The 12,105-nt window shown below is 41.0% G+C and overlaps 1 protein-coding gene across 1 annotated transcript in view; it reads right to left on the reverse strand.

Annotated features, from left to right (window-relative positions):
* The window catches only part of LOC140483570 (host cell factor 1-like), a 116,026-nt gene that overhangs the window by 69,700 nt on the left and 34,221 nt on the right, over positions 1-12,105 (reverse strand). The window contains exons 3-6 of the mRNA XM_072581786.1: positions 10,867-11,027; positions 7,154-7,359; positions 5,797-5,881; positions 5,590-5,696 (exon numbers count right to left, since the gene is read on the reverse strand). Coding sequence (XP_072437887.1) covers positions 5,590-5,696; positions 5,797-5,881; positions 7,154-7,359; positions 10,867-11,027 — 559 coding nt within the window. The remainder of the gene's footprint in view (positions 1-5,589; positions 5,697-5,796; positions 5,882-7,153; positions 7,360-10,866; positions 11,028-12,105) is intronic.

The raw sequence follows: 12,105 nt of genomic DNA on the forward strand, positions 1-12,105 counted from the left end.
TTGGAAGTAGGTGAGCACTTAAGTGCTAGTGACCACAATTCAGTTATGTTTATATTAGTGACGGAAAGGGATAGGTATATACTGCTGGGCAAGAGTTACAGCTGGGGGAAAGGCAATTATGTTGCGATTAGGCAAGATTTAGGATGCATAGGTTGGTAAAGGAAGCTGCAGGGGATGGGCACAACTGAAATATTCAACTTGTTTAAGGAACAGCTGCTGTGCGTCCTTGCTCTGTACCTGTCAGGCAGGCAGAAAGTGGTTCAGTGAGGGAACCGTGGTTTACTAAAGAAGTTGAATCTCTTGTCTGGAGGAAGCAGGAGACTTATATAAAGAGGAGACGTGAAGGCTCATTGGGGCACTTGAGAGTTACAAGTTAGCCAGGAAGGACCTAAAGAGACAGCTAAGAAGAGCCAGGAGGGGACATGAGAAGTCTTTGTCAAGTAGGATTAAGCTTTCTCTTGGTATGTCAGGAATAAAAGAATGACTAGGGTAAGCTTTGGGTCGAGAGCGTAGTGCTGGAAAAGCACAGCAGGTCAGGCAGCATCAGTGGAGCAGGAGAATTGACGTTTCGGGCATAAGCCCTTCATCAGGAATGATGCTTAGGACCAGTCAAGGACAGTAGTGGGAAATTGTACGCGGAGTCCGAAGAGATAGGAGAGGCGCTAAATGAATATTTTTCGTCAGTATTCACACAAGAAAAAGTCAATGTTGTCGAGGAGAATACTGAAATACAGGCTATTAGACTCGATGGGACTGAGGGTCATAAGGAGGTGTTAGCAATTCTGGAAAGTGTGAAAATAAATAAGTCCCCTTGTTCGGATGGGATTTATCCTAGGATTCTCTGGGAAGCGAGGGAGGAGATTGCAGAGCCTTTGGCTTTGATCTTTATGTCATGATTGTCTCCAGGAATTGTGCCAGAAGACTGGAGGATAGCAAGTGTTATCCCCTTGTTCAAGGAGGTGGGTAGAGACAACCCTGGTAGGTATAGACTAGTGAGCCTTATTTCTGTTGCGGGCAAAGTTTTGGAAAGGATTATAAGAGCTAGGACCTATAATCATCTAGAAAGGAATAATTTGATTACAGATAGTTGATACGGTTTTGTGAAGGGTAGGTCGTGCTTCACAAACCTCAGGTGACCAAACAGGTTGATGGGGTACAGTGGTTGATATGGTGTATATGAATTTCAGTAAAACATTTGATAAGGTTTCCCATGGTAGGCTATTGCACGAAATACAGAAGCATGGGATTGAGGGTGATTTAGCAGTTTCATTCAGAAGTTGGCTAACTGAAAGAAGACAGAGGGTGGTGGTTGATAGGAAATATTCATCCTTGAGTTCAGTTACTAGTGGTGTACCGCAAGGTTCAGTTTTGGGTCCATTGCTGTTTGTCATTTTTATTAATGACTTGGATGAGGGCTTAGAAGGATGAGTCAGTAAATTTGTGGATGACACTAAAGTCAGTGGAGTTAAGGAAAGTGTGGAAGGATGTTGCAGGTTGTTGCATGATGGAGGGGGCCAGGACCTGCATGTCCTTGGGGGAGTGGAAGGGAGAGTTAAAGTGTTCAGCCACAGGGTAGTGGGATTGCTTAGTGTCCGTGTCCCGGAGATGTTCTCAGAACTTTGCTTATCTCTTAGTCGGGTATGTGGAACAATTCATCTTTCACAGCTACAATGGCACCATTCCTTACATTTTCCTCTGCTGCATTGTTGACTGTATTGGCACCATCTCGTGCTCCCATGAGGAGGTCAAACAGTTCACAGACTTCACGAACACATTCCACCCTGACCTTAAGTTCGCCTGGACTATCTCGGACACCTTCCTCCCCATCTCCACCAACGGTGACCGACTCAACATGGACATCTTCTACAAACCTACCGACTCCTACAGCTACCTGGACTACAATCCTCACACCCTGCCTCTTGTAAAAACGTTATCCCTTATTCCTAATTCTTCTGCGTCTGCCCCCAGGAGGACTAATTCCAGCACGGAACATACCAAATGGCCTCCTTCTTCAAAGACCACAATTTCCCCTCCCATGTGGTTGATGATGCCCGCCAGCGCATCTCATCCACTTCCCACACCACCTCGAACCCCACCCATCCAACCGCAACAAGGACAAAACCCCCTTGGTCCTCACCGTCCACTCCACCAACCTCCGGATACATTGCATCACCCTCAGAAATTTCCGCCACCTACTAACAGACCCACCACCAGTGATATAGTTCCCTCCCCACCACTATCTGCGTTCTGTAAAGACCATTCCCTCCGTAACTCTGTCGTCAGGTCCACGCCTCCCCCTCCAACCAATCCACCCTCCCTTCCCCTTCTGGCACCTTCCCCTGCCACCACAAGAATTGCAAAACCTTCGCCCACACTTCCCCAACCCCCCCCTCACCTCCATCCAAGGCCCCAAATGAGCCTTCCACATCCAATCGGAGATTTACCTGCACTTCCATACAAGCCATTTACTGTATCTATTGCTCCTGATGTGGTCTCCTCTAAGTTGGGGAGAAAGGACGCCTTCTTGCGGAACACTTCAGAGAACATTTTTCATTTCTAATGAAAACAGCTCAAGTCCCTCAGACCTTCCTGTGGGACACACACACACGAAGCAACCTTACCAACTCATGGCCGAACACACTAATTCCCCCACCTACTCCCCCAAGGACATGCAGGTGTTGGGCCTCCACCTTTGCCAAACTTTTACCACCTGCCGCCTGGAGGAAGAACACCTTATCTTCCGCCTTGGGATTCTCCAACCAGAAGGGATCAATGTGGATTCCATTTCCTCTCCCCCTACCTTACTCCAGATCCAACTTTCCAACTAAGCACCGCCCTCTAGACCTGCCCTACCTGTCAATCTTCCTTCCCAGCTATCCACTCCACCCTCCTCTCTGACCTATCACCTTCACCACCACGTTCATCTACCGATCGCACTCTCAGCTACCTTCACCCAGCCCCAGCCCCAGCCCCCTTCCATTTATCTCTCAGCCCCCTTGGTCCACAAGCCTCATTCCTGATAAAGGACTAATGCTGAAACATCAATTGCCCTGCTCCTTAGATGCTGCTTGCCTGGCTGTCCTTTTCCAGCATCACACTCTCAAGAGAGATCTCGGTGTTCATGTGCATAGATCCCTGAAAGTTGTCGCCCAGGTTTATAATGTTGTTAAGAAGGCTTACAGTGTGTTATTGGTAGAGGGATTGAGTTTCAGAGCCATGAGGTCATGTTACAACTGTACAAAACTCTGGAGTGGCTGCACTTGGAGTATCTGGTTGCCATATTATAGGAAGGACGTGGAAGCATTGGAAAGGGTGCAGAGGAGATTTACCAGAATGCTGCCTGGCATGGAGGGAAGGTCTGAGGGACTTGAGCTGTTTTCATTAGAAAGAGAAAGGTTAAGAAATAATTTATGTTATGAAGATGTGGGTGTTCTTTGAAGGTACACTGAGTGCTGCAGAATTTACAAAGTAACATTTGATTAAGAACAAACAGCACTCGCTGAGTTGCTATGAGACAAAAAACAAATTCGAATTCGGCCAATCAACTTAAATTATACCCCCAAAATGTCAAATTCCAATCCAATTTGAATTGAGTATATTGACAATCTTAAAAGCCAATGACTATCCGATGCTTTGGGGATACAAGACTGGGGAAAATTGAACAGTTGAGAGGAGAACTGCCAATCCCAGCATATAAACAGAATGATTTGAAAAATAGCTCTCTTCAAAAGTACCTTTTCGATTGGTAATCTGTGATGCAGAAATTCCTAAGAGAACGATAAGACGACGCAAGAAGATCTGAATAGAAGCACGAAAGCTGCCTGGTTTGAGATAAGAAGTGTGGTTTTGTAAATCTTAATTGGGAGCTTTATTGGACTAGTATTATAGAAGGGAAGGTAAAAGATAGGTTAGAGGAATAAATTGTAAACAGTGGTTAGTTTGTTATTCTCTGCTTTACTTTAAGAAATAAAGTGGTTACTTTTTACTTTAAACAGTTCTTGGCCACTCAAAATTTTACAGATTATGGCACGGGATAAATCTTTTCTGTGTTGCTGGTTTTAATTTAAACAGGATGGTTTACCCAGTGTTGTAACACTTAGAGGCATACAAGATGATCAGAGGATTACATAAGATGGAGAAATAAGAGCCTTTTTCCTTGGATGGTGATGGCTAGCAAGAGGGGACATTAATTTAAATTGAAGGGTGATAGATATAGGACAGATGTCAGAGGTAGGTTCTTTACTCAGAGTAGTATGGGCACGGAATGTCCTGCCTGCAACAGTAGTAGACTCATGAACATTAAAAGGGCATTTAAATGACGATTGGATAAATATATGGATGATAATGGAAGAGTGTAGGTTAGCTGGACTTTAGATTGGTTTCACAGGTTGGCGCAATATCAAAGACCGAAGGACCTGTACTGCTCTGTAGTATTCTATGTTCTCTTCAATCTCCAACATATTGCAACTTGTATTCTTCGAGTAAAACAATTTAGATGTTGAATTAAATTTTTACTTTAATTTACAGAAAAATTATCACACTGCTTCACATAATCAGACAAAAATGGGTTTGGAGGTAGACTGTGAGTGAAAGCTTTGTCAGAGAGATCTTGGGTAAGAAAAGGGAGACTGAGGGGTTTAAGTTAATTCTAGAGCATGGCATCTAGATGATTGAAGGGACAGCCAGTGTTGGAGTGAAAAAAAATGGGGGCGGGGGGGGCACAGGCGGATAGATCTGAGAATTGTAGAGGTCACCTAGGTTATAGTGCTGAAGGAATTTAAACAAGAGGGAAAACGTTAAATTTGAAGCATAGTGAGCATGTTGTTGACTGTGAGATGGTGTGACCATAACACAGAGCAGAAATAGGCCATTCAGCTCATTGAGTCTGTCCTGCCATTCGGGGAGGTCAGCTGAGGGGTGACCTTATAAAGGTTTATGAAATCAAGAGGGGCATGGATAGAATAAATAGACAAAGTCTTTTCCCTGGGGTGGGAGAGTCCAGAACTAGAGGACATAGAGTTAGGGCGAGACAGGCAAGATATAAAAAAAGACCCAAGGGGCAACTTTTTCATGCAGAGGGTGGTACACGTATGGAATGAGCTGCCAGAGGAAGTGGTGGAGGCTAGTACAATTGCAACATTTAGAAGGCATCTGGAAAGGTATATGAATAAGAAGGGTTGAGGGCTATCAGCTGAGTGCTGGCAAATGGGACTAGATTAAGTTGGGTTATCTGGCTGGCATAGATGAGTTATACTGAAGGGTCTATTTCCACGCTGTACATCTCTATAATACCTTTGAAAAATTAGAGATATATACGATTGCTTATAACATTAATCTCAATCCATGATTCAAATGACAGAAGATCAAAGTTGACTGGTTTATGTTGCATGATTCCTTCACTCTCAGTTGCAAGAGCACAATAGTTTGTCAGAATTCCCAAGTTACAATCAATTTTTAATGACAAATATAGAAAATACTGACTTTGGCACTTACTCAGCTGCACTGAAGATTTACAACTAATAAAACAATATAAGGACAATGATTAAAGAGCATTAATAAGTGGAATAGTTACAATGCAATACATCGTACCCAGATCCAGACATGCCAGAGTATTTGTGCATTTCCACTCCTTCTCATGCGTGGGAGCTTTGACATCTTCCAGCACAAGGGGGACCCAGCCACCAAAAACATACATTCTGGGATGGGAACAAATTGTACAATAAAACTCTGTGTTGTGAGCATAACTGGCAGTGCAATTCTTAAGAATTTGACATGTTTCATAGAATAGATCCTCACTTGCTCCCAATCATCGTGGCAGAATGTAGACTTCGGGGCAGTGGTGGAACTCCAGCAACTTCTGGTTTGTTCCACGTTAAGCTCTCTGCATTATACAAATAAAACATATTCAAGAAACTTGTTAATCTGATAGAATACAAGCATTTGGTAAATAAATAAATGTGTAAAACATTATTTTGGGAACTGCCTAAAGAACCTGCGGAGGTTCAAAGAGAACAGGTAAAAATTTATTTATTTATTATGGGTGGAGGAGTTTTGTGGGGAGGGGAAGGACAACTTGAAGAAACAGCAGGCCAAACAGAACTGATTGCATGCCTCTTACAAAGATCTGGTTCAGGATAAGACAAATAGCTTTCTTCTGTGTTGTATATCATCCTACAATTGAAACATCTTTCCAATTTTCACTTTCAAAAATGTTAACAAATTCTCCAACTTTAAAGCTCCGATAATTAGAGAATTAATTTAATGAGTAAATGGAGCTGGAAAGAAAATAGTGCTACCACACATAGATTAGGAGCCACTTGGACTGAAGTGGGTCTTTATCAGCAGTTTCTTCTGGAAACCACACATGCGCATATGTATAGTACATTAGGACAGATCAAGACCAACTTGACAGTGACTTCCTCCTTTCCCAAATTATCTGGACTACAGCACCAAGTCACTTTATATATTCAATCTGATGAGGTGCTGGAGATTAGACACATAGATCAGCAAGCACTGACAGGGCAGGGAGAAATCTAACTAACTGGTGGGAGCAAGAAACAAAATTTCTACAGTTCAGTATATGGCGTAACCATAGAGATCAGAGCTCTGAAATTTGACCTATGGTCAGCCCAAATGTCACCAAGAGAGTGGTTCTTATTTGCATCATTAGCTAACTTAGCTGAAGGTTTGTGTAACTGTTGAACAGGCTTAATTGCAATATCTTCCAATCGTGCTTTTGAATGCCAAACTTTCAGATTTTTGCATTTTCCATTAAATGCTGAAATGAGTACACGAACATCCTAAATGTTTTTGTGATAAGAAAATGCAATAGATGGCATACACAAGCTGCTTCTACCATAAAGTGATCTTCTGAATATAAAATACAGGTACACAGAATTCTTTGCTCTTAGGGGAGACTCAAGTCAGAATCAGGCCTCTACGGAAAGTTGAAAGCAAAAAAAAAAATCCATTTCTCTAGCTTATAACAATGGAGGCAGAGGTCTCCGATTTCAGCAAGTCTTCACTCATTGTGGTATAATTATCTAGAAAACAGCGTGCAGAAGTCATACTTCCTGCTTCATGAGTGCATTTTTAAACTTTATTGCTCCTAAAACAGATTTGTCAACTGCAGAGAAATAAAATACAAATGTACCAATATCCAGTATCCACAGATCTCCAAGTCGACAGCCACTCATTCCACCATAGATGACAAGCTTTGGTTTTTTCTCTTTGTTGCGATACACGACTGCAGTGTGAGACTCTCTGGGTGGTGGTGGTGTGCCATGGGTGACTGGTATGTCCCATCCCACAACTCCCGATCCTGGCTTTAGTTCCAATATATACAGGTCATTTAAATACCTTTTTACAAAAAAAACAACAGTTTTTGAATGAAAACCAGCATCTTTAGATTTTACTCTCAATTCTGCAGATACCTTTGTCATGAATCCAGTTGACATCACTACTGGGGTCAAGACAGATCCAGACTATTTGAAAGATCAAATTTTGTTTTTTTTTTCTTTGTTTTAACAAGTTGGCCTCATTTAAAAGATAATCATGCAATGCTGCACATTTGGTTTCAGGAATAAAACTGAAGTTATTATGTGTAACAAATGAAGATAAAATAGAGTAAACCAAACCATTTAGATACAAACATATGGAGAACGTTGGAGAAATTCAGTAAATCGGACAGCATCTGATGAGAGAGAAAGTTAAGGTTTTGAGTTGGGTTCTGAAGAGTCATACTGGACTTGAAATATTAACTCAATTTCTCTCTCCAAAGGTGCTGCCAAATCTGCTGAATTTCTCCAATATTCTGTGTTTCTTTCAGATTTTCAGCATTCATAGTATTTTGCTTTCAAACTGGTGTAATGCAAATAAAAACTTCCAAAACATGCAAAAATGTAATTCCATTAATGTCAAAAGCATTTACAATATGCATACTAGAGAGATTTCTCTTCTCTATCACCCCCATAGGGCTTAATGTAACTGTGACTTCAACACTTAGTCTTGAGAATTTGATATCATCTCTTCCTGGGACCTTCATACAACTCAGCTTAAAAACTTGCTCAGCTTCAAATAACCATTTCAGGATATTAACCAAGCACTTCTTGTCTGGAACGTTTACCAAACTACTTACACTGAAGTAACTGATTTTTAACAATCCTAAACTATCCCTTTCTCAAGTGCAACTGCTTTACAAACCCAGCCTCAGCCAAGAAACAAGTTGAACTTGGAACTCAACCCTTTTACTCCAAAGCTAGGTGTGTTCCCTAAAGAAAAATCAATTCTTGCCCAGTTAAAACTGGAGCCTAGTGGACAATTGCTTACTTTTTAACTCAAAATCTTCCAATGTAAATGAAAATTCCAGGAAACTCTTGGATACTGTGTTTTAAAATAAAGCACCATAGTTATAGAAATACTAACAAATAAATCATGCAAACAGTTCGAATCTCAAAAATAAATTATGTTAAAACATACGCAAACCGGACCATCCATCACACTTTACTGAACAGGTAATGTAATCAGATGCAGTAGTTTAAGCTAAAATAAAATCTGGACAATACCAAGAAAAATCAAGGCTATGGGGGAGAAAGGTTTAAAAAAAAGCCATGATTTCATTGAATAGCAGAACTGACTTGACTTGCAGTATGGCTTATTTCTGCTTCCACATCTGGAGAGATTTGGGTTCTCAATTGGAAAGTAACATCACGCCACACAATTGAAGGTCAATGATCATCTCTAACAAGATAGAATCTAACCATCATCCTTGATAGTTAATGGTATGACCATTGCTGAATCCCCCACCATCAACATGTAAAAAGTTGCCATTGATCAGAGACTGAACTGGACTCACCAAATAAATACTGTGGCTATACGTGCAGGTCAGAGGCTAGGAATCCTGCAGCGAGTAACTCACCTCTCAACTCCCCAGAGCCTATTCACCATCTACAAGGCAAATGTCAGGAGTGTGATGGAATACACCCCGCATGCCTGAATGAATGCAGCCCCAACAACACTCAATAGGTTTGACACATCCAAGAAGAAGATGTCTGCTCGATTGATATAATATCCATAAACACTTATTCCCTCCACCACTCAGTTGCAGCAATGAGCATCATCTACAAATTAGACTGCAGAAAAATCACAACTGCTCCTTGGACAGCATCTGTAAACTCAAAACCACCACTACCTGCAGGATCTCCTCAAAAGATGCTCACGCATCTTGATTTCGAAATATATTGCTGTTTCTTCAGTGTTGCTGGACGAAAATCAGAGAATCATATCCCGAATGGCTTTTGGGTGTGTCTACACTAAATGGATTGCAGCAATTGAAGGCGACAGCTCACCAGCACCTTCTCAAAGCCAAACACAGATGGGCAATAAATTCAGTAATTTCTGGACAGACACCAGGAGAGAAAGATAGCGAATGCTACCATTCTATTGTGAAGACAAAACTGTTATTAACAGCCTTCGGAAAAGGGAACTACAGTTCCTAACTTGTCTGGCTTATAAGGACTACAATCTGACAAGACCACAGGAACAAAATGAGCTATTCAGCCCCTCAATTAGATGATACTCAACTGACACCTTAAACTCCAAGTACTTGCTACGAAAACAGAAATAGCTGAAAAAAAAAACTCAGCATATCTGTTGGCACCTGTGGAGAGAAAGAAGAGTTAATCTTTCTGGTCCAGTGACTTTTCTCCATTTACTTGTCTTTGTTTCAATGCCTTGACACCCTAACCTAATAAAATCATCTTGATCTCGGGCCCATAGAATTTGAATCACTCTATAGATTCTTGAGGTGAGTTACTCGCTGCAGCATTCCTAGCCTCTGACCTGCACTTATAGCCACAGTATTTATTTGGTGAGTCCAGTTCAGTCTCTGATCAATGGCAACTTTTTACATGTTGATGGTGGGGGATTCAGCAATGGTCATACCATTAACTGTCAAGGATGATGGTTAGATTCTATCTTGTTCCCACTTTTTTTTAAAAATGAAAACGGGTTTCCTGATTTCACAGAATCACTAACTTTAACATTCTACTTGCTACACCTCCACAAGTTTAGTTCAATACACCATGCATGTGACATGCAAGCTTAACATTCTGTTCTCTTGTTTTGGCTTTCCCCACTAAAGATTTTCTGTACCTTACCTATTCTTTTTCAGATTATCATAAGAATTGGAGGAAGATGACTTTGTAACAACTGAAATTAATCTAAATCTTAACCAATGTTGTGCTAATTTTCACTGCACTCTGCATGCACAATGTAATTGACGCACTATTATACAAGACCACAGTCAAAACATCCCAAAATGCACACTTCACAGTAGAAATAACACCGGCGGCACTTAAGATAGAAATACCCATTTGAATCAGGCTTTCACAGTACCTTCTAAGCTGCTGCAGTTGAGAAACTAGACAGTGAAAAGCCTATAATTTGAGTTGCTGATGCAATAACAACTGCGTGCACTTGATTTCTCATTTGCCCCCTGCACAAAAGGTATGCATTTATCTTCTTGATAGTGCAAGTTCAAGAAGCAAAATTGACTCATTTTTAAGACAGTGCATGATGATATCCCTGCATCATGTGGTCTTATAATCACAGGACAGCTCTCATGACCTTGACAATGGACTCTCAGCCAGCGGAAACTCAAAGCTGAACTGGTTTCCCTCCCAATTCCAGGATGCAGCTGTGTTTCTTTAATACTAAACCAGAAAGAATCTTTCATTTCCTATTCACAACCCAATCAACTATGTTGCTCTCTTGGAATTAACTCAATATCACCTCTTGAATTCTGGATTAATATCGAGGTTGAAAAAGGAGAAGTTTTAAAGAAGAGTAATCACCCAGGTTTCTTACCGCGGAATATTGTTTTTTGGATCTTCACTGTCGTTGGCTAATCCCCCAAATAAATAACATTTACTGTCAATTACAGAAAAGCAATGTCCAAGACGGGCACATGGTGGAGGACCATTTTTGGGGGCTTTGGCCTTCAACTTTTTCCATTCCCATCTGCTTGCCTGAAAAATAAAGCACAGTAACATTAATGATTGTTGATTTCTTCCTGAATATTACCCAGCTGTGGTGTCAATTTCACAGCCTTAAGAGTGTCAAAACTATGTCAAAATAAGTACTGCAAGCTAACCTTGGACAACAGTCTCATTCACAGAACAGCTGTATCACCAAAACACACTTTACCAGCACTAACATGGATAGGTAACAGTCCTTTGTATTTTGCAATACATTTGATAGATTTGTTTCACTAATTCTAATCCACAACTTAAAAATGCCTCCAAATAATTTTCTAAAAAACGATAATATGCTTCTTCACCCTATTACTGCAATTACCTGGATTTATTCAGGGAAGAAAAAAAAACTCCCTGTTCAAGCAGTAGGAATCCAAGTTTGATTGATTGTGGTGAAATCAGCTGCCAGGCAGATTCTGTAAATAACCTTTGCACTTTCAGGGTAAAAATGAAAATCGACTGGAGGAGCCACTTATAATCAGCCAATGATTTCCCCCCTTCTCATTAATATTCCAGTTCCTCCAAAATTGCACATATGGTGGGGTGGATTTGGCATTCTCTGCTACTTGCATTCTCATGCGCACCAAAATAAAGCATTTGAGGGTTGTTGTGGTACACCTATCTCTGAGCCAGAAAATCCAGCTTCAAGTCCTACCTGCTCTGGAAATCTAACCTGTTCAAACAGATTGATTTAAAAATAATTATAGCTTGGCTGTGAAAGGTTCCATGATAAGGCAGATTTTAAATTTGGACTTGTGCCAAAAAGACTGAGCAGTTGTGCAGAGTGACTACCTGCTGAGTGGAATTATATCTAGCCTAGATCATTACTCTTAGAGCAGCCAAAATGTAATTAGTGTCCCATGGAATGCTAAACATTTAAACTAAATGTACAATAACACTATTAGATTTTGAACAAGACTGAAGACCTATGCATGTATCTACTACACTACTGCAGAGCCTAATACTCTGGAATAACCTGTTGTTTTTGGACAAATGAATTACTGTACAAACAGCCAGAAATTTCTGATCTCAGAGCTGGTTCTCCTCCATCCGCCGCCCAAAATCTTCAAAA

The sequence above is a fragment of the Chiloscyllium punctatum genome, chromosome 12 (genome assembly GCF_047496795.1).
Source record: "Chiloscyllium punctatum isolate Juve2018m chromosome 12, sChiPun1.3, whole genome shotgun sequence".
NCBI lineage: Eukaryota > Metazoa > Chordata > Chondrichthyes > Orectolobiformes > Hemiscylliidae > Chiloscyllium > Chiloscyllium punctatum.